General features: G+C 46.3%; 1 protein-coding gene and 1 non-coding gene across 6 annotated transcripts in view; both read left to right on the top strand.

The window, feature by feature from the left end:
* The window catches only part of LOC139234902 (glutamine--fructose-6-phosphate aminotransferase [isomerizing] 1-like), a 92388-nt gene that overhangs the window by 6132 nt on the left and 64582 nt on the right, over positions 1-21674 (top strand). For 4 of the 5 annotated variants that reach the window (XM_070865767.1, XM_070865764.1, XM_070865765.1 and 1 more), the window contains exons 3-4: positions 6103-6210; positions 8777-8902. In XM_070865767.1, coding sequence (XP_070721868.1) covers positions 6103-6210; positions 8777-8902 — 234 coding nt within the window. The remainder of the gene's footprint in view (positions 1-6102; positions 6211-8776; positions 8903-21674) is intronic. The other variant, XM_070865766.1, reaches the window with a different exon arrangement.
* LOC139235252 (U2 spliceosomal RNA) lies at positions 19688-19886 on the top strand. Its single transcript, XR_011588444.1, has one exon. It is a non-coding gene; the product is annotated as a U2 spliceosomal RNA (small nuclear RNA).

Below are 21674 nucleotides of genomic sequence, written 5' to 3'. Positions count from 1 at the left end.
TGTCTTACCGCCCAGTGAAGTTACCGGGAGTCGTTCATCTTAGTCTAAATATTTGACTTAAAACCCCCCTGTCTCATAAAGTTCCACCCAATGACCAGCACCTACCTGGCATCCTTTCTGCAAAATGTAAAGAAAAAGGAAGACTTACATTTACATAGCGCCTATCACAAGTTCTGGATGTCCTGCCAATGAAAGACTTTTGGAGTGCAGTCACTGTTATGATGTAGGAGACACATAGAAACATAGAAAATAGGTGCAGGAGCAGGCCATTCATCCCTTCTAGCCTGCACCGCCATTCAATGAGTTCATGGCTGAACATGAAACTTCAGTACCCCCTTCCTGCTTTCTCGCCATACCCCTTGATCCCCCGAGTAGTAAGGACTTCATCTAACTCCCTTTTGAATATATTTAGTGAATTGGCCTCAACTACTTTCTGTGGTAGAGAATTCCACAGGTTCACCACTCTCTGGGTGAAGAAGTTTCTCCTCATCTCGGTCCTAAATGGCTCACCCCTTATCCTTAGACTGTGACCCCTGGTTCTGGACTTCCCCAACATTGGGAACATTCTTCCTGCATCCAACCTGTCCAAACCCGTCAGAATTTTAAACATTTCTATGAGGTCCCCTCTCACTCTTCTGAACTCCAGTGAATACAAGCCCAGTTGATCCAGTCTTTCTTGATAGGTCAGTCCCACCATCCCGGGAATCAGTCTGGTGAATCTTCGCTGCGCTCCCTCAATAGCAAGAATGTCCTTCCTCAAGTTAGGAGACCAAAACTGTACACAATACTCCAGGTGTGGCCTCACCAAGGCCCTGTACAACTGTAGCAACACCTCCCTGCCCCTGTACTCAAATCCCCTCGCTATGAAGGCCAACATGCCATTTGCTTTCTTAACCGCCTGCTGTACCTGCATGCCAACCTTCAATGACTAATGTACCATGACACCCAGGTCTCGTTGCACCTTCTCTTTTCCTAATCTGTCACCATTCAGATAATAGTCTGTCTCTCTGTTTTCACCACCAAAGTGGATAACCTCACATTTATCCACATTATACTTCATCTGCCACGCATTTGCCCACTCACCTAACCTATCCAAGTCACTCTGCAGCCTCATAGCATCCTCCTCGCAGCTCACACTGCCACTCAACTTAGTGTCATCCGCAAATTTGGAGATACTACATTTAATCCCCTCGTCTAAATCATTAATGTACAATGTAAACAGCTGGGGCCCCAGCACAGAACCTTGCGGTACCCCACTAGTCACTGCCTGCCATTCTGAAAAGTACCCATTTACTCCTACTCTTTGCTTCCTGTCTGACAACCAGTTCTCAATCCACGTCAGCACACTACCCTCAATCACATGTGCTTTAACTTTGCACATTAATCTCCTGTGTGGGGCCTTGTCGAAAGCCTTCTGAAAGTCCAAATATACCACATCAACTGGTTCTCCTTTGTCCACTTTACTGGAAACATCCTCAAAAAATTCCAGAAGATTTGTCAAGCATGATCTCCCTTTCACAAATCCATGCTGACTTGGACCTATCATGTCATCATTTTCCAAATGCGCTGCTATGACATCCTTAATAATTGATTCCATCATTTTAACCCACTACTGAGGTCAGGCTGACCGGTCTATAATTCCCTGCTTTCTCTCTCCCTCCTTTTTTAAAAAGTGGGGTTACATTGGCTACCCTCCACTCGATAGGAACTGATCCAGAGTCAATGGAATGTTGGAAAATGACTGTCAATGCATCCGCTATTTCCAAGGCCACCTCCTTAAGTACTCTGGGATGCAGTCCATCAGGCCCTGGGGATTTATCGGCCTTCAATCCCATCAATTTCCCCAACACAATTTCCCGACTAATAAAGATTTCCCTCAGTTCCTCCTCCTTACTAGACCCTCTGACCCCTTTTATATCCGGAAGGTTGTTTGTGTCCTCCTTAGTGAATACTGAACCAAAGTACTTGTTCAATTGGTCTGCCATTTCTTTGTTCCCCGTTATGACTTCCCCTGATTCTGACTGCAGGGGACCTACGTTTGTCTTTACTAACCTTTTTCTCTTTACATACCTATAGAAACTTTTGCAATCCGCCTTAATGTTCCCTGCAAGCTTCTTCTCGTAATCCATTTTCCCTGCCCTAATCAAACCCTTTGTCCTCCTCTGCTGAGTTCTAAATTTCTCCCAGTCCCCAGGTTCGCTGCTATTTCTGGCCAATTTGTATGCCACTTCCTTGGCTTTAATACTATCCCTGATTTCCCTAGATAGCCACGGTTGAGCCACCTTCCCTTTTTTATTTTTACGCCAGACAGGAATGTACAATTGTTGTAATTCATCCATGCGGTCTCTAAATGTCTGCCATTGCCCATCCACAGTCAACCCCTTAAGTATCATTCGCCAATCTATCTTAGCCAATTCACGCCTCATACCTTCAAAGTTACCCTTCTTTAAGTTCTGGACCATGGTCTCTGAATTAACTGTTTCATTCTCCATCCTAATGCAGAATTCTACCATATTATGGTCACTCTTCCCCAAGGGGCCTCGCACAATGAGATTGTTAATTAATCCTCTCTCATTACACAACACCCAGTCTAAGATGGCCTCCCCCCTAGTTGGTTCCTCGACATATTGGTCTAGAAAACCATCCCTTATGTACTCCAGGAAATCCTCCTCCACCGTATTGCTTCCAGTTTGGCTCGCCCAATCTATGTGCATATTAAAGTCACCCATTATAACTGCTGCACCTTTATTGCATGCACTCCTAATTTCCTGTTTGATGCCCTCCCCAACATCACTACTACTGTTTGGAGGTCTGTACACAACTCCCACTAACGTTTTTTGCCCTTTAGTGTTCTGCAGCTCTACCCATATAGATTCCACATCATCCAAGCTAATTTGAACACACCAAGCTCCCACAAGCAGCAATGTGACAATCTGTTTTTGCTGATGTTGGTTGAGGGATGAATATTGGCCAGGACACCGGGGTAGAACTCCCCTGCTCTTCTTCAAAATCGTGTCATGGGACTTTTACACCCACCTGAGAGGGCAGACTGCATCTTGGTTTAACGTCGCAACCCAAAGACGTCACCTCAAATAGTGCGGCGCTCCCTCAGCACGGCACTGGAGTGACGGCCTAGATTCACTCCGAGTGGATTTGGTTTTTGAGTCTGCCGTGAGGCACCACTTGCTTCTATTAACATAACATGTAAGCTGCCATGATACTGCGTTCGAGGGGTTGGTGCCACGACAGACGTGTGCCTCGACTGACCTCTGAGGTGCTGGGAACACTGCTAGGACTTGCCAAACCTCCACTGGACTGCCAGGAGTTGGCCCTGCAATTGTTTTTCAATGCTTTGTCTGCAGTATAACTGCAGCCAGCCTGGTGTTTGCCTACTAAACTCAGTGACCTCACTTACGAAACAAAAGCAAATCATGGGCTGTGAGGCACTTTGGGACGTTCTGAGGTGGTGAAAGACGATGGCCTGGAATTTGCGGTTGTAATGACGGCGAAACTGTCAGCGCTCACCATCATGATTTTGTAAAACTGACGGCAACTTCTGGCATCTACACTTGTGCGGGCAAACACGGAAATCCAGAAGTTGCTGTCAGTGGTACTCTGCTCCTCCACATGGTGCGCTGCTGCAGTCGAGGGAATCATTAGAAATCACTGATATAGACGTGAACTTCAACTATTTACACACTATTCTCGCTGTAAAGACCAATGAAATGTTAAGCTTTCTTCAGTAGGGAGTAACTTGAGTTTTTAGTGGTGTACTAAGTCATAATTACTGCTGAGCAACCTCTCTGGCCCTGAAAAACTAATTTTACAAGTGTGGAGTCTCATTCTCTCAGAAGAACATTAAAAAATGTTTTTAAAAGTTTTTATTCGGATATTTACGTATCTTCCTTAACCCCATGTGTATGTCCCAATCTTTATTTTGCTTTCTGTACAATGATTTTAATGTGATTTATATTCCCTGCTTTTTGCTTCCCCCTTTGCCGTCTGTGAGAATGCTTCAATCTGATCAGCTGATCAGGCTGCCTACTGCCTGCCCGCTTGCTGGACACCACAGATCCCCTGTAGATGGCGCCAAGTTAAAACACGTCGGAAATTAGGAAAGCTATGTATTTTTTCTTTACCCACACCAGGCTGTTGATACAAATAGCTGTCAGAAGGAGAGCAGACTTTAACTACCTTAGCATGCAGGAAGTATGTCTAGTGTTGGGTGAGTGCAGAGCAGCGCTGGCATTGACCAACATGGGAGAACCAGGTTGCTCCTGCTCCTGGAGTTAGAAGCAAGTGTGAAAAAGAGTGATTCTGTAGAATAAATTAACGTTAAACACAAAGAAGTGATGATATCTCTATAGGGATTGGCTGCATTGTACCTGTACTGGCAACAGAGCGAGTAAATCTTCAGGGGCATGGTATGGAACAGTAGCACAATGGTTACATGCCTGGACTTGTAATCCAGAGGCCTTGACTGATGATCTGGAGACAAGAGTTCAAATCCCACCACGGCAGCTGGGGAATTTAAATTCAGTTAATTAAATAAATCTGGAATAAAAAGCTAGTATCTACTAACTAGCATCAAACTACTGGATTGTCGTTTAAAAAAAACCCTCTGGTTCACTAGTGTCCTTTTAGGGAAGGAAATCTGCTGGCTTTATCCAGTCAGAACTATATGTGACTTCAGATCCACAACAATGTGGTTGACTCTTAACTGCCCTCTGAAATGGCCCAGCAAGCCAGTCAAGGACAATTAGTGATGGGCAATAAATGCTGGCCTTGCCAGAGGCACCCACATCCATGAAAGAATAAAGGAAAAAAAAGTATTTCAGCTGTAGCCCTGTTTGTAAAGTTTTTACATTTTTATTCTGTCCACATGTTGCAACTGAGGTTAATAGTGCAAGTACCAGGCCTGTGTCAGTTGTGGCTGAGTTAACTAAGCACTGGGTTAGATTGTGGTATTCGGCCCCTATCTTTCATATACATCAAATCAAATGATCTGGTTTGAAGCTTTAAACTTTAATTTTAAATGTCTTTCGGGTGAGACGTTTAAACCGAGGTCCCGTTTGCGCTCTCAGGTGGACGTAAAAGATCCCATGGCATTATTTCGAAGAAGAGCAGGGGAGTTATCCCCGTTGTCCTGGCCAATATTTATCCCTCAATCAACATAACAAAAACAGATTATCTGGTCATTATCACATTGCTGATTGTGGGAGCTTGCAGTGCACAAATTGGCTGCTGCATTTCCCACATTACAACAGTGACTACACTCGAAAAAGTACTTCATTGGCTGTAAAGCGCTTTGAGACGTCCGGTGGTCGTGAAAGGCGCTATATAAATCCAAGTCTTAATTTTTCCACGAGGTTTTTTTTTGGGGGGGGGGCTAAATTTCCCTTTTCATCTGTAACTTACTTTTAGGTCATTGGGCCTGGTGCACACAGTGGAGAGCTGAGCCTGGCCTGAGGCCTCTGTAATCGGCTGCTGGGAGCTTCATGGATTGCTGAGGCATCGCCCCCCACCCCCCCTCACACTTTGCCTCCAGCTGCTGGGAAAAGCCACGGCTTTCATTTTGGTAGAGACCCCCACCCCCAGCTCTCGACGTGGCTCTTGGGAGTGAGCGGGGGAGGATTCAAAACAGCCTCTGGTTCAAAACTCCACCTGGTTTGCTGCTAATCATTGGTGAAATTTGGCCAAATATCTTATGGGAGAACATTTAAAAACAAAAATGTTTTAATCCCTTCCACATCCATGTGTTTACATTTTACAGTGTCAGTCTTGTCTCAGTGGGCACCACTCTCGCCTCAGAGTCAGAAGGTTGTGGGTTCAAGTCCCACTCCAGGGACTTCTCCCATTGCCTTTAAAAGCCTCCTCAAACTCTGACCTTTTTGGCTTTGTCCCTTCTCTCAACTCTGCTAATCCCGATCGCCAATCTTTCTGTCCCATGCCCAGCATCTTGGGAGAGGAACACTGGAGGGAGGCCATTCGGCCCCTTGAGCACGTTTCGCCATTCAGTTGGATCTGATGGTTCATTATGTTGGGGCACTATGTGAATGAAATTGTTCTTGAATGCGAATTTATCTGTGAATTTCTTACTAGGTATTGGAATTGATGGAGGAAATAACAAGGAATGCCAAGACAAAGGGAAGCAAATCTGTATCATTAAACGGAACGGGAAAATAAAGGCATTGGAAGAGGAAGTAAACAGTGAGTGCAGCGGGAAAGTTGAGCAGTTGGACCCCTGATATAACACGGAAGGTTTTTCCTCTATAATGTATATCAGTTGTCTGTTTTAAAAAAAAACATAAAACATATTATGTAACATCAGTTTATTTCTTAAAACAAAATTACATGGAAATACTTTAAATTTTACAGCACAGAAAAAGGCCATTCGGCCCATCAGTCTGTGCTGGTGTTTATGCTCCACTCGAGCCTCCTCCCACCTTGCCTCATCTCATCAGTATGTTCCCTTTCTCCATCTGGGAATTAATTCTGTAATTTTCACCGCATTCCTTGCAGTGAGTGAAGCTATTTTTACATTTTATATTTAAGCGTTAACTTGAGAACAAAGCAGCACTTGGGATTATTTTGGCCGGCTGGAAACCTGTATTTAATTAAAGCGACATTACTCCACAATTGAAACGTGGTCTCGCTTCTGAACCAAAGGCAAAAAAATTAACTGCTCGCAAAAATTCTTATTTTCTTTTGGGTTCCCACAAAGTTCCTCCCCATCAGCTGACTTTGAAAAGTGAGTGGTTTGTAAAATTTTCAATTCACAGGTTAATTTGAGGACCTCCAGCCTTCAACAAGCAGCGGTAATAAGCAGTAAAAAGTGTGGGAATTAGCTACAGCTCCAGACAGTGATGTGTACGGCTCTAGAGATTAACGTGCACAATTGTAGATATTGACATGTAGAGCTGTAGATATTGACATGTAGAGTTGTAGATATTGACGTGTAGAGTTGTAGATATTGACATGTAGAGTTGTAGATATTGACATGTAGAGTTGTAGATATTGACGTGTAGAGTTGTAGATATTGCCATGTAGAGTTGTCGATATTGACATGTAGAGTTGTAGATATTGACGTGTAGAGTTGTAGATATTGACGTGTAGAGTTGTAGATATTGACATGTAGAGTTGTAGATATTGACGTGTAGAGTTGTAGATATTGACGTGTAGAGTTGTAGATATTGACGTGTAGAGTTGTAGATATTGACGTGTAGAGTTGTAGATATTGACGTGTAGAGTTGTAGATATTGACGTGTAGAGTTGTAGATATTGACGTGTAGAGTTGTAGATATTGCCATGTAGAGTTGTAGATATTGACGTGTAGAGTTGTAGATATTGCCATGTAGAGTTGTAGATATTGACGTGTAGAGTTGTAGATATTGCCATGTAGAGTTGTAGATATTGACGTGTAGAGTTGTAGATATTGACGTGTAGAGTTGTAGATATTGACGTGTAGAGTTGTAGATATTGACATGTAGAGTTGTAGGTTTCCCACACACCTGTAAAACCAAATAGTGCTCATTAGGAATATGCTGAATTTTGTGCATTGCAGGTATAATACCATTCAATCTTTAAAAGTATCTTTTTTATTGATACTTTGGGTGAGATTGAAGCTTTATATCAATGACGTTGAGTGTGTACATAAGACATAAGAAATAGGAGCAGGAGTAGGCCATTTGGCCCCTCGTGCCTGCTCCGCCATTCAATAAGATCATGGCTGATCCGATCATGGACTCAGCTCCACTTACCTGCCCGCTCTCCATAACCCTTTACTCCCTTATCACTCAAAATTCTGTCTATCTCCGCCTTAAATATATTCAATGACCCAGCCTCCACAGATCTCTGAGGCCACAGATTTACAGCCCTCTGAGAGAAGAAATTTCTCCTCATCTCAGTTTTAAATGGGCGGTCCTTTTATTCTGAGACTATGTCCCTAGTTTTAGTTTCCTGTATGAGTGGAAATATCTTCTCTGCATCCATCTTGTTGAACTCCCTCATTATCTGATAAGATCACCTCTCATTCTTCTGAACTCCAATGTGTAGAGGCCCAACCTACACAACCTATAAGTCAACCCCCTCATCTCCGGAATCAACCTAGTGAACCTTCTCTGAACAGCCTCCAATGCAAGTATATCCTTCCTTAAATACAGAGACCAAAACTGTACGCCATTTAAGTGTAGTTTTAAACACTTCTTTAATTCTATAAATATTTTCCCTTTCATACATCATATTCTTGGAATGAGAGGGTTGTCCTGTGAGGAACGATTGAGTAGAATGTGCCTATATTCTCTGGAGTTTAGAAGAATGAGAGGAGATCTCATTGAAACATACAAGATTCTGAGGGGGATTGACAGGGTAGATGCTGAGAGGTTGTTTCCCCTGGCTGGAGAGTCTAGAACTAGGGGGCACAGTCTCAGGATAAGGGGTCGGCCATTTAGGACTGAGATGAAGAGAAATTTCTTCACTCAGAGGGTTGTGAATCGTTGGAATTGTGGATGCTGAGTCTTTGAGTATATTCAAGACGGAGATAGATAGATATTTGGACTCTGGGGAATCAAAGGATATGGGGATCGGGCAGGCAAGTAGAGTAGAGGTAGAAGATCAACCCTGATCATATTGAATGGCGGAGCAGGCTCGAGGGGCCATATGGCCGACTCCTGCTCCTAATTCTTACGTTTTTATGATGTAACGGGTAATTTGTGCTTGCATAATTCTACTGCTGTCACTGTGGCGTATGTTAAATATTGCTCCAACTTTCTTTTAGAACAAGAAGATGTTAACTTTGACGTTGAATTTGAAACACATTTTGGTATTGCACACACTCGCTGGGCAACGCATGGCGTTCCGAATTTCATCAATAGTCATCCCCAGCGGTCAGATAAGGACAGCGGTGAGTGTGTTCTCCAGCACGATTGTGTTGTAACAAACTAAACCACTCAGCTGCGCCTCAAAGGGTTGGGTAAACTAAGGAGTTTGTGACACAATTCGATGTTCAAAGCTATTGCCATTACAGGTGCAGCGTCCAAAATCCGGAGTTCCGGAATGTTCCGGACTCTGGGACGATTCGTGACAGGGTCGTCCGGAATCCGTAAAATGTTGCGGAATCCGGACCGGCCGACCCTGCCCGACCTCGGGCCTCGCCGCTGCCCAGCCTCGTGCCCCGCCTCACCACCGCTTACCTCGCCACCCTTACTTCGGGGCCTCCTCGCCAGCCTGCCCGAACACCACCTCTGCGGGGGCCCGTCCGACAACATTCTTGGCGGGGCTAGCCCGACGACGACCTTGGCGGGCCCCGGACAGCCCGAGCAGCTTCTCGGCAGGCACCCCCTCTGACGTTCCGAAATCCGGAAATACTCAAACCTAGGCTCGGGTGTTTCCGGATTTGTGATGTCAGAAAGACATTCCGAAGTCTGGAAAAATGCAAAATGCGGAATGGCCTCAGTCCCAAGGACTCCGGTTGCGGGACGCTGCACCTGTATCAGCATATTGTAACCCTTTCTGTGTTCAATTCCTGTAAATCTTATTAACCAGAGTTTTAAACATCGAGGTTATCTCTGGTACAATTTGATGCACTTTCATAACTGAAATTGATCTTTTATTACAAAACATGATTAAGCAAAATATACTTTGGTCAATTTACATGATGCGGTGTGACGGCAAGTAAATCTCGCTTGACGTTTGCAGACGACCCTGGAGACCATCCTTGGCGATTGCTTCGCTGGCCCACTGAGTCAATGTTTGACGGCTTTCCTCGTGTCAGTTACATTCTGAGCGATTTTATATTTGGCTGGGATGAACCATATCCCCGTCATGTGATGCTCCATCTATATAAGGAGTGTTACCAATGTGTTAGCCAGCCACTGGCCAGGAACAGGGGCCAGCTTCTCGGGATTCAGGCTTGGAGACACAATGGTGTTCATAGTTTGGACTATTTCCATAGTGCCTCAACCCACACTGACCCCACCTGCTTAATCCACATCATGGTGCCCGTTTCTATTCATAAAAGCAATGTGATGTCATGAGGGGAAACCTTTTTAGGCTGCGAGTGGTTAGGATATGGAATGCACTGCCTGATAGGGTGGTGGACACAGATTCAACAGTAGCCTTCAAAAGGGAATTGGATAAATACTTGAGGGAGACAAAATTGCCGGGATATGGGGAAAGAGCGGGGAGTGGGACTGACTGGATTGCTCTTCGAAAGAGCCAGCATAGACTCGAGGGGCCGAATGGCCTCCTTCTGTGCTGTAGTCATAATCTCAAGTCATCCTCGATTCGAGGGACTGCCTATCATCTGTGCTGTACTATTGTATGATTTTTTTTTTTACAATCTTCTAAAAGCCACAAGTCACAAAACTTATGTCTTTAATACAATGAATACAACTTGAGCAGGATCATTTGGTATGAATTGCACCAGGAACATCCAACAACACCGTGTATTTATATAACGCTTTTAACATAGTAACACATCCCGTGCTTCACTGGAGTGTTATCAGACAAAGTGTGACATGGGCCGACATAAGGACAACTGACCAAAGGCTTGGTTAAAGAGGTAGGTTTTAAGGAGTGTCAAAAGAGGAGAGAGAGGTAGAAAGTGGAGAGGTTTAATTACGGAATTTCAGAGCTGAGCACCGAGATGGTTGAAGGCATGTCTGCCAATGGTGGGGTGAAGGAAGTAGGGTCTGCACAAAAGGCCAGAGTTGTTGAAACAATGTTCTCGGAGTGTTATCGGGCTGGAGAAGGTTACAGAGCTAGGGAGGGGCGAGGCCATGGAAAGATTTGAGCATGAGGGTGAAAATTTTTAAATCGAGCTGTTGCCGGACCGGGAGCCAACGTAGGTCAGCGAGCGCAGCCGATGATGGGCGAACGAGACATGGTGCGAGTTAGGATACGGGCAGCCGGATTTACGGAGGGTGGAAGATGGGAGGCCAGCCAGGAGAGCATTGGAATAGTTGAGCTTGGAAGTAATAAAGACATGGATGAGGGTATCAGCAGCAGCCGGGCTGAGGCAGGGGCGATATTACGGAAGTGGAAGTAGGTGGTGTGTGTGTTGGAGGCAGAATCAGCTTGTGATACAGACTGCAAAGCTGTCTCTGATTGCCCATCTCTGTCAGAAGGTATAGTATTTAGGCAGTGCCTCGTGTCGAGGATGACCCGCTTCACACCAAAAAGGGATGCGTTCACTGGTGTTTCAATGAGGGACCTGATATTCCAGATCCTGAACTATATCCTGAAGGGTGGAAGATGCCCGTGCTTGGATTCTTTTAACATGTGGTGGCCGTTGAACACCAGCCACCACACGGGCTTGACAGAGCTAGGTCTTGGTCCAGTGGCAAGGATTAACCAAGACGACTGAAGACCAGCTCTGCTGCACGGACCTAGTGCGCACACATATCGCAGTGTGGGCTGGGCCCGTGCTGCCCCTGGGCCCTCGTCTCTTCTGGGCCCTGATCTCTCGCCGCACCTCTGTCCCGACCTCCTTGCTCCTCTGCTGTACCTGGGCCTCGCTGCTATCTGTCAGAAGGATTGTAATGATAAGAACATAAGAAATAGAGCAGGAGTAGGCCACCTGGCCTACTCCGCCATTTAATAAGATCATGGCTGATCTGATCATGGACTCTTCCAGTTTCCTGCCCGCTCCCCTTAACCCTTTATTCCATTATCGCTCCAAAATTTGTCTATCTCCGCCTTAAATATATTCAATGACCCAGCCTCCACCACTCTGGGGTAGAGAATTCCACAGATTTATAACCTTCAGAAGAAATTCCTCCTCATCTCAGTTTTAAATGGGCGGTTCTTTATTCTAAGACTATGTCCCCTAGTTTTAGTTCCCCCTATGAGTGGAAATATCCTCTCTGCTTCAACCTTGTTGAGCTCCCTCATTATCCTATATGTTTCGATAAGATCACCTCTCCATTCTTCTGAACTCCAATGAGGATAGGCCCAACCTACTCAACCTATCTTCATAAGTCAACCCCTCATCTCCGAATCAACCTCGTGAACCTTCTCTGAATAGCCTCCAATGCAAGTATATCCTTCCTTAAAAATGGAAACCAAAACTGCACACAGAACTCAAGGTGTGGCCTCACCAATACCCTGTACAGTTGTAGCAGGACTTCTCTGCTTTTATACTCTATCCCCCTTTGCAATAAAGGCCAACATTCCATTTGCCTTCCTGATCACTTGCTGTACCTGCATACTAACTTTTTGTGTTTCATGCACAAGGACTCCCAGGTCTCTCTGTACTGCAGCACTGAAGGCTGGTAATGAAAATGGAAACAACACATGTATTTATATAGTGCCTTTAACGTAGTGAAATGTCCCAAGGCGCTTCACAGCAGTATTATGAGAGAGTGCAATTGGAGATGTGCTTGAGGCGTTTCGAGTAAGCAATTGATACTTAGGTGACCTGGAAGAGGGGACAGAGTGTAATGTAATAAAATTTGCAGATGACACAAAGATTAGTGGGAAAGCGGGTTGTGTAGAGGACACAGAGAGGCTGCAAAGAGATTTAGATAGGTTAAGCGAATGGGCTAAGGTTTGGCAGATGGAAAATGTGAGGTCATCCACCTTGGAAAAAAAAACAGTAAAAGGAAATATTATTTGGATGGGAAGAAATTACAACACGTTACGGTGCAGAGGGACCTTGTGCATGAATCCCAAAAAGTTAGTTTGCAGGTGCAGCAGGTAATCAGGAAGGCGAATGGAATGTTGGCCTTCATTGCGAGAGGGATGGAGTACAAAAGCAGGGAGGTCCTGCTGCATCTGTACAGGGTATTGGTGAGGCCGCACCTGGAGTACTGCGTGCAGTTTTGGTCACCTTACTTAAGGAAGGATATACTAGCCTTGGAGGGGTTACAGAGACGATTCACTAGGCTGATTCCGGAGATGAGGGGGTTACCTTATGATGATAGATTGAGTAGACTGGGTCTTTACTCGTTGGAGTTCAGAAGGATGAGGGATGATCTTATAGAAACATTTAAAATCATGAAAGGGATAGACAAGATAGAGGCAGAAAGGTTGTTTCCACTGGTCGGGGAAACTAGAACTAGGGAGCACAGCCTCAAAATACGGGGGAGCCAATTTAAAACCGAGTTGAAAAGGAATTTCTTCTCCCAGAGGGTTGTGAATCTGTGGAATTCTCTGCCCAAGGAAGCAGTTGAAGCTAGCTCATTGAATGTATTCAAGTCACAGATAGATAGATTTTTAACCAATAAGGGAATTAAGGGTTACGGGGAGCGGGCGGGTAAGTGGAGCTGAGTCCACGGCCAGATCAGCCATGATCTTGTTGAATGGCGGAGCAGGCTCGAGGGGCTAGATGGCTGACTCCTGTTCCTAATTCTTCTGTCCTTATTATATTGTTGTGGCAGTGCAGGGGGAGCTTTACTCCGCTGTGCTGTACTTGAGCTGGGAGTGCAGTCGTGCGGAGATGGGAAGGTGGTTCCGTTCTCCGGTACTAATAATACTCATCTTGAAAAGAACCAAAATCAAAGAAAGGCTTGATTTAAGTAGTGCAGCAGAATTGTTACATTAAAAAGGGCTCTTTTGCTACTTTATCAGGTCTAAGAAATAGGTAAAATCGCGAAGGATTTTATGTACCGTACGAACTCTGCAGCCTATCTGGAAGAATGCTGGATCGCCTGGCAGACAAACCACAATGGCATCACGCCTGTCAGCTCGCTTTGAATGAATGCAAAGGTTGTGAGACGTGGTTGACAAGTGCCTGGCACAGAAGGCAACCCTCCGCCCCATCTGGCTTCCAGCGCGCTCCCCGTGTCCAGGACCGTTCCTTTTTTCCCATCAGCACACTACCCGTGTCCAGGATCATTCCTCTTCTCCCATCAGCGCGCTCACGGCAACTGGGACTCTTCCGTCATCCCCGCTCCCAATGCTGGAGACTCTCCCAATCCACCGACTGCACTGCTGCAGTGCCGTGTCTGGAAGCTGGTTTGCAACATGAGGAGTTGTGAGGTGGTGCATGTGACCAGCATCCACCGGAACAACTTTCAAAGATGTCCTTTTGCTATAAAGTATTGCTGCTTAAGGCGGTTAAACAGATTCACCAGAATTCTATTGAGGCTAAGGGGCTAAATTATGAGGACAACTTACATAGACTAGGCTTGTATTCCCTCGAGTATAGAAGATTGACGGGGTGATCTAATTAAGATCTTTAAAATAATTAAAGGATTTGACAGGATAGATAGAAAGCATTTCCTCTGGTGCAGGAGACCGGAACAAGGGGGCATAACCTTAAAATTAGAGCTAGGTCGTTCAGGGCTGATGTCAGGAAGCGTCTCTTCACACAAAGGGTAGTGGGAATCTGGAACACACCAACAAAGATGTTGAGGCTGGGGATCAATTAATAATTTCAAAACTGACATTGATAAATCTTTGTTAGGCAAGGGTTTTAAGGTGGGTAGGTGGAGCTCAAATACAGACCAGCCATGATCTAATTGAATGGCGGAGCAGACTCGAGGGGCTGAATGGCCTCCTCCTGTTCTGTGTAAGCCGCTGCTACCAAAAGCTGCTCTTGCACTGTGCAAAACCCGCCCCCTGCTGGCGATTCCTAAAGCGTGCGGCTCAGTCTGCCGGTCGACGAAGGTAAAAGTGCCCGGCCTGCGAAGATCAGAGACACGCCAGAAACGGCACATCTTGGCAGCCGGTTTAGCAGCCTGGTATCGAGCTCGCAAACAGCCTCACCGGCCCTGCGCCTGGGAAGGGTGGGTGGGGGCGGTGGCGAGGGGGGTGGGGGACAGGGGTCATCCCAGAGCTGCTTGTCAAAAGCAGCTAACCGGCCTGATCTGTTGTGCGGAGATATTGAGGCTCCGTCTCGAGGTGGGATGAAAGTCCCTGCGATGCTGTGGGAAGCGTGTGGGGTTATTTCTGCACTGCTGTAGTCTACGCCAATGTTTGCCTTCACTGCCGCTATTCAAACACTATCACTTCAGATGGAACAACACTCGCTTGTATAATGTGAATGGAGGTACTGAGCAGGAGCTAGCCGGCACTTCAGTAAACACCATGCCGTGGTGTTAACCTTGCTTTAAACATTAGGGTATATTTTATATGGGATAGATAATATCATTTTGAAATTGTGAATGGTGATAAATCTGCATTAGCCTTTAAAAATAAATTGTAAATACAGCTTTTAGGGGTATGTGAAAGATCAGAAAGCACAAACTTGCATTTTTATAGTCCCTTTCACGACCTCGGGACATAGGAACACGAGGAGACCATTCAGCCCCTCGAGCCTGTTCTGCCATTCGGTGAGATCACGGTTGATCTGCGACCTAACTCCATATTCCCGCCTTTGCCCCATATCCCTTCATACCTTTTGTTAGCAAAAATCTACCAATCTCAGATTTAAAATTAACAATTGACACAGCATCAATTGCCGTTTGCGGAAGAAAGTTCCAAACCTCTATCACCCTTTGTGTGCAGAAGTGTTTCCTAATTTCACTCCTGAAAGGTCTGGCTCTAATGTTTAAACTCTGCCCTAGTCCTAGACTCCCCAGCCAGCGGAAATAGTTTTGCTCTATCTACCCGATCAGTTCCCCTTTAGTGGGCCCAAGTTTTGGCCTGAGTTGCTCCTATTTTTGTGGAGTTTAGAATGGAGTATCTTAGAAATCGCAATTCTCGGCATTTAGTTTGCTCCAGTTCTAGTTAGTTAGAACAGTTTAGTTTTAGTCCAGTTTTTTTTTCTAAAGGGGGCATTACCAGCCACTTGCGCCTGTTTTGGAAGTTTAGGCAGCGAAAAGTTACTCCAAACTAACTTAGAACGGAGTACGTGTCGATTTTTGTACACTCAGAAACATCTTGCCTACACTTTAGAAATTAGCCGCAGGTAGCGAGAAATATGAGGGGGAAGGGAAGTTAGAGGGAAGTTAGGGGATTTTACAAAGCATTAAACACTTCACTTTTACCAATAAAGAGCCATCATCAGTAATAAATGATAAATAAATCAATAAATCAACCAATAAATAAATCAGTCAATCAAAAAATTTAAAGTTTCTACTCACCTACTGCAGCACCGGGAGCCCTCCAACAGCCTGCTAAAGAGATGGTCAGACGGGCCCCGCCACCGGGGAGGTGTTTGGGCGGGGCCCTGCCGCCGGGGAGGTGTTTGGGCGGGCCCTGCCGCCGGGGAGGTGTTTGGGCGGGGCCCGCCACCGAGGAGGTAAGGGCAGGCAGGCCACTCGGCCCGGGATAGGGGCGACGTCCCTTCGGCCCGGGATAGGGTCGCCCGGAGACCGGACGCGCTGGGAGGGCCAGGAGCTACTGCACATGCGCGCAGACTCCATTGCGCATGCGCGCAGCTGCCGGCACTCTTTTTGGCGCAGGGCTGTAGCTCCGCCCCCAGCTGCTTTTGTGCTGCGTTGACAGTGAAACAGGCCTGCTGGACTCGGAGAATCGCGAGGCAAGTTTTAGGTGCTTTTTTTATTCTTAAAAAATAGGCGGGCCTCTTGGAGTGCGCCATTCTGGGAGGACATCCGAAACTTGAGCCCATAATCTTGAAAACTTCGATCAGCTCACCCCATAACCCCCTGGGACATCCCAAATTACTTTCCAGCCAATGAAGCAAGTTTGAAGTGTAGTCACCGTTGTGAGGAATTACAGTCCTTTTTTTTAAATAAGATCAATAACAGCAACAACTTGTATTTATATAGCGCCTTTAACATACTGAAACGCCCCAAGGCGCTTCACAGGAGTATTATGAGATAAAACAATTTGGCACCGAGCCTCATAAGTAGAAATTAGGGCAGGCTTGGTCACAGAGGTAGGTTTTAAGGAGCGTCTTGAAGGAGGAAAGAGAGGTGGAAAAGTTTAGGAAGGGAGTTCCAGAGCTTAGGGCCTAAGCAACAGAAGGCATGGCCACAAATGGTTGAGCGATTATAATGAGGGATGCTCAGGAGGGCAGAATTAGAGGAGCACAGACATCTCGGCGGGGGGGGGGGGGGGGAAGTTGTGGGGCTAGAGGAGATTACAGAGATGGGTAGGGGCGAGAGCCATGGAGGGATTTTAAAACAAGGATAAGAATTTTGAAATCGAGGCGTTGCTTAACCGGAAGCCAATGTAGGTCAGCGAGCACAGGGGTGATGGGTGAGCGGGACTTGTTGCGAGTTAGGACACGGGCAGCCAAGTTTTGGAAGGACTGCATTGGAATAGTCAAGTCTAGAGGTAACAAAGGCATGGATGAGGGCATCAGCAGCGGATGAGCTGAGGCAAGAGCGGAGACGGGCGATGTTATGGAGGTGGAAATAGGTGGTCTTGGTTATGATGCGGATATGTGGTCGGAAGCTCATTTCAGGGTCAAACATGACACCAAGGTTGTGAACAGTCTGGTTCAGCCTCAGACAGGAGTTGGGGAGAGGGATGGAGTCAGCGATGTAAAAGAAAGTCGTACCACAACGTTATTACAAATTTGCTGTCCGTGTCTGTGAAGCCAAGTTTAGATCAACAGGGCGACTCTGCCACCAGCCATGCATTTTGGGGAAAATGTGGACATCATGGGTAGCAGCACCTGTGATATCCCAATGTGGGTGGTCCGCGGACAGCAGGGGGCACTTGCACATTCAGAGAATGGGCCATAATATTTGGCTGCCACGGGTCCATGGTATGTAGCTGTGTGACCCATGATAACGCTTCCAGGATGTGCGGGATAGAGGTTTGACAGACAGTGTCAAATCTTCATTACGTGTGAGCAGATCAAGAAAACTGTCACAGCATTGCAGTTGTTAGGGGGTTATCGTCTTGGGCAGTCCCCCAGAGTCGAGGATGTCTTGCTTCCGCACCAATATAATTTCTAAGATGACTGATAAGACCAATGCGGGACCGACAGACTCTGTCACAGGTGGGGCAGATGGTGGTTGGAGGGACGGGTGGGTGGGGTGTTTGATTTGTCGTACGTTCCTTCCGATGTTGGTGCTTGACTTCCGCGTGCTCCCGGCGAAGAGGCTCAAGGTGCTCGGCGCCTCCCTGGGTGCTTCTCCTCCACTTTGAGCGGCCTTGTGCCAGGAATTCCCAATGGGTGGGCATGTTACATAAGAGGCTTTGAGGGTGTCCTTGAAGCTTTTTCGCTGCCCTCCTGGGGCTCGCGTGGTTGTTGGGGATACATACTGTTTGATGAGGCTTGTTGTATTAACCAACTTGCAGGAGGAAAGCAGTAAACCACACTACTGCTTTCATAGGAACATAGACAATAGGTGCGGGAGTAGGCCATTCGGCCCTTCGAGCCTGCACCATCATTCAATAAGATCATGGCTGATCATTCCCTCAGTACCCCTTTCCTGCTTTCTCTCCATACCCCTTAATCCCCTTAGCCGTAAGGGCCATATCTAACTCCCTCTTGAATATATCCAATGAACTGGCATCAACAACTCTCTGCAGTAGAGAATTCCACAGGTTAACAACTCTCTGAGTGAAGATGTTTCTCCTCATCTCAGTCCGAAATGGCTTACCCCTTATCCTAAGACTGTGTCCCCTGGTTCTGGACTTCCCCAACATCGGGAACATTCTACCCGCATCGAACCTGTCCCGTCCCGTGAGAATCTTATATGTTTCTATGAGATCCCCTCTCATCCTTCTAAACTCCAATGTATAAAGGCCCAGTTGATTCTCAGTCCTGCTATCCCGGGAATCAGTCTGGTGAACCTTCGCTACACTCCCTCAATAGCAAGAAGGTCCTTCCTCAGATTAGGGGACCAAAACTGGACACAATACTCCAGGTGAGGCCTCACCAAGGCCTCTGTACAACTGCAGTAAGACCTCCCTGCTCTTATACTCGGATCCCTAGCTATGAAGGCCAACATACCATTTGCCTTCTTCACCACCTGCTGTACCTGTATGCCAACTTTCAATGACTGGTGAACCATGACACCCAGGTCTTGTTGCACCTCCCATTTTCCTAATCTGCCGCCATTCAGATAATATTCTGTCTTCATATTTTTGCCCCCAAAGTGGATAACCTCACATTTATCCACATTATGCTGTATCTGCCATACAGTTGCCCACTCACCTAACCTGTCCAGGTCACCCTGCAGCCTCCTAGCGTCCCCCTCACAGCTCACACTGCCACACAGTTTAATGTCATCTGCAAACTTGGAGATATTACACTCAATTCCTTCATCCAAATCGTTGATGTATATTGTAAATAGCTGGGGTCCCAGCACTGAGTCCTGCAGCACTCCACTAGTCACTGCCTGCCATTCTGAAAAGGACCCGTTTATCCGACTCTCTGCTCCCCGTCTGCCAACCATTTCTCTATCCACATCAGTATATTGCCCCCAATACCATGTGCTTTGATTTTGCACATCAATCTCATGTGTGGGACCTTGTCAAAAGCCTTTTAAAAGTCCAAATACACCACATCCACTGGTTCTCCCTTGTCCACTCTACTAGTTACATCCTCAAAAAATTCCAGAAGATTTGTCAAGCATGACTTCCCCTTCATAAATCCATGCTGACTTGGATCAATCCTGTCACTGCTTTCCAAATGCGCTGCTATTTCATCCTTAATAATTGATTCCAACATTTTCCCCACCAGTGATGTCAGGCTAACCGGTCTATTACCCACTTTCTCTCTCCCAACCTTTTTAAAAAGTGGTGTTACATTAGCTACCCTCCAGTCCATAGAAACTGATCCAGAGTCGATAGACTGTTGGAAAATGATCACCAATGCATCGCTTCTCGGCCTTTTGGCTAAGATCATGCGTAACTGACCTGACAGGGGAGTAACCATGACCCCAACGTTCTCCCTGGATCAGGAAGGTGGTTCTCCTATGCTTTTTGGAAATAGGAGGTGGGTGGGGTGGCTTGACCCATCCACCTCTATGGCACGAACCTGGTATTGCAGTACTTCCAGGAACGGTGCTTGGGCTCTAGGCCTTTTGGCTAAGAGCATTGGCGCAGGGTGATCTTTGATGTGTGCAAGGTGACCTCTGGTGCTTGTGATCTGACAAAGAATTGGAAAGATTGGCTACGAAAAAAAAAAAAAAAAAAATCCACTATTTCTAGGGCCACTTCCTTAAGTACTCTGGGATGCAGACTATCAGGCCCCAGGGATTTATCGGCCTTCAATCCCATCAATTTCCCTAACACAATTTCCCGCCTAATAAGGATATCCTTCAGTTCCTCCTTCTCACTAGACCCTCGGTCCCCTAGTACTTCCGGAAGGTTATTTGTGTCTTCCTTCGTGAAGACAGAACCAAAGTATTTGTTCAATTGGTCTGCCATTTCTTTGTTCCCCATTATAAATTCATCTGAATTCGACTGCAAGGGACCTACATTTGCCTTCACTAATCTTTTTCTCTTCACATATCTATAGAAGCTTTTGCAGTCAGTTTTTATGTTCCCGGCAAGCTTCTTCTCGTACTCTATTTTCCCCCTCTTAATTTCGTCCTCCTCTGCTGAATTATAAATTTCTCCCAGTCCTCAGGTTTGTTGCTTTTTCTGGCCAATTTATATGCCTCTTCCTTGGATTTAACACTATCCTTAATTTCCATTGTTCGCCACGGTTGAGCCACCTTTCCCGTTTTATTTTTACTCCAGATAGGGATGTACAATTGCTGAAGTTCATCCATGTGATCTTTAAATGTTTGCCATTGCCTATATTAAGTATAATTTGCCAGTCTATTCTAGCCAATTCACGCCTCAAACTATCGAAGTTACCTTTCCTTAAGTTCAGGACCTTAGTTTCTGAATTAACTGTGTCACCCTCCATCTTAATAAAGAATTCTACCATGTTATGGTCACTCTTCCCCAAGGGGCCTCGCACAACAAGATTGCTAATTAGTCCCTTCTCATTACACATCACCCAGTCTAGGATGGCCAGCTCCCTAGTTAGTTCCTCGACATATTGGTCTAGAAAACCCATCCCTAATACACTCCAGGAAATCCTCCTCCACCACATTGCTACCAGTTTGGTTAGCTACCAGTATTGTCCCAATGCTGCAGTTTAAAACTTACTGCCAGGGTTGCTTGACAGTCTAGCTTTCAGTAACCAAGGAATGTGCTGCAGAGTTTTTTCCACCCCACTTTCCACAGCTTTATTTAAAAAAATATTTTGTGTCTGCAACTTACTCCGCTCCCTGTTTCACGCTGGTTGTGGGCTCCCTGTACAGGGTTCACTGCTCAGTACCTCCCATAAATGGCCAATTTTCGTGTGTGAGCCAGCACCTCGGGTGTTGGAGACCAGGCGGAGGGAAGCGGGAGGCAGCCCAGCACACTCCAATCTTCTCACATAGCTAACCTGCAGAGTGTCACGGGATCTTTTACATCCACCTGAGAGAGCAGACCGGGGCCTCGGCTTCACGTCTCATCTGAAAGATGGCACTTCTGACAGTGCAGCACTCCCTCAGCACTGCACTGGAGTGTCAGCCTAGATTTATGTGCTCAAGTCACTCGGGTGGGACTTGAACCCCACAACCTTCTGACTCAGGCGAGAGTGTTACGCACTGAGCCACAGCGGACACTGATGCACGATTAGCGGCTGGAGGGTCGGGGGTGGAAATGATAGGTATACTAGCGGCTATGGGCCAAGGTTATCCGCCTCCGCACTTGCCAACCTGTGATTTTTCCTCTCAAAAGGAATTGGGGAAAATTCTGGGCTGCCGAACACACAAGCGGGAAAGCCCCGACCATTGATTCCAACACCAGCACCTTCACTG

The sequence above is a fragment of the Pristiophorus japonicus genome, chromosome 22 (assembly GCF_044704955.1).
Source record: "Pristiophorus japonicus isolate sPriJap1 chromosome 22, sPriJap1.hap1, whole genome shotgun sequence".
NCBI classification, from domain to species: domain Eukaryota; kingdom Metazoa; phylum Chordata; class Chondrichthyes; family Pristiophoridae; genus Pristiophorus; species Pristiophorus japonicus.
The sequence above is the reverse complement of the archived record's forward strand: the minus strand, read 5'-3'. Positions and strand labels throughout refer to the sequence as shown.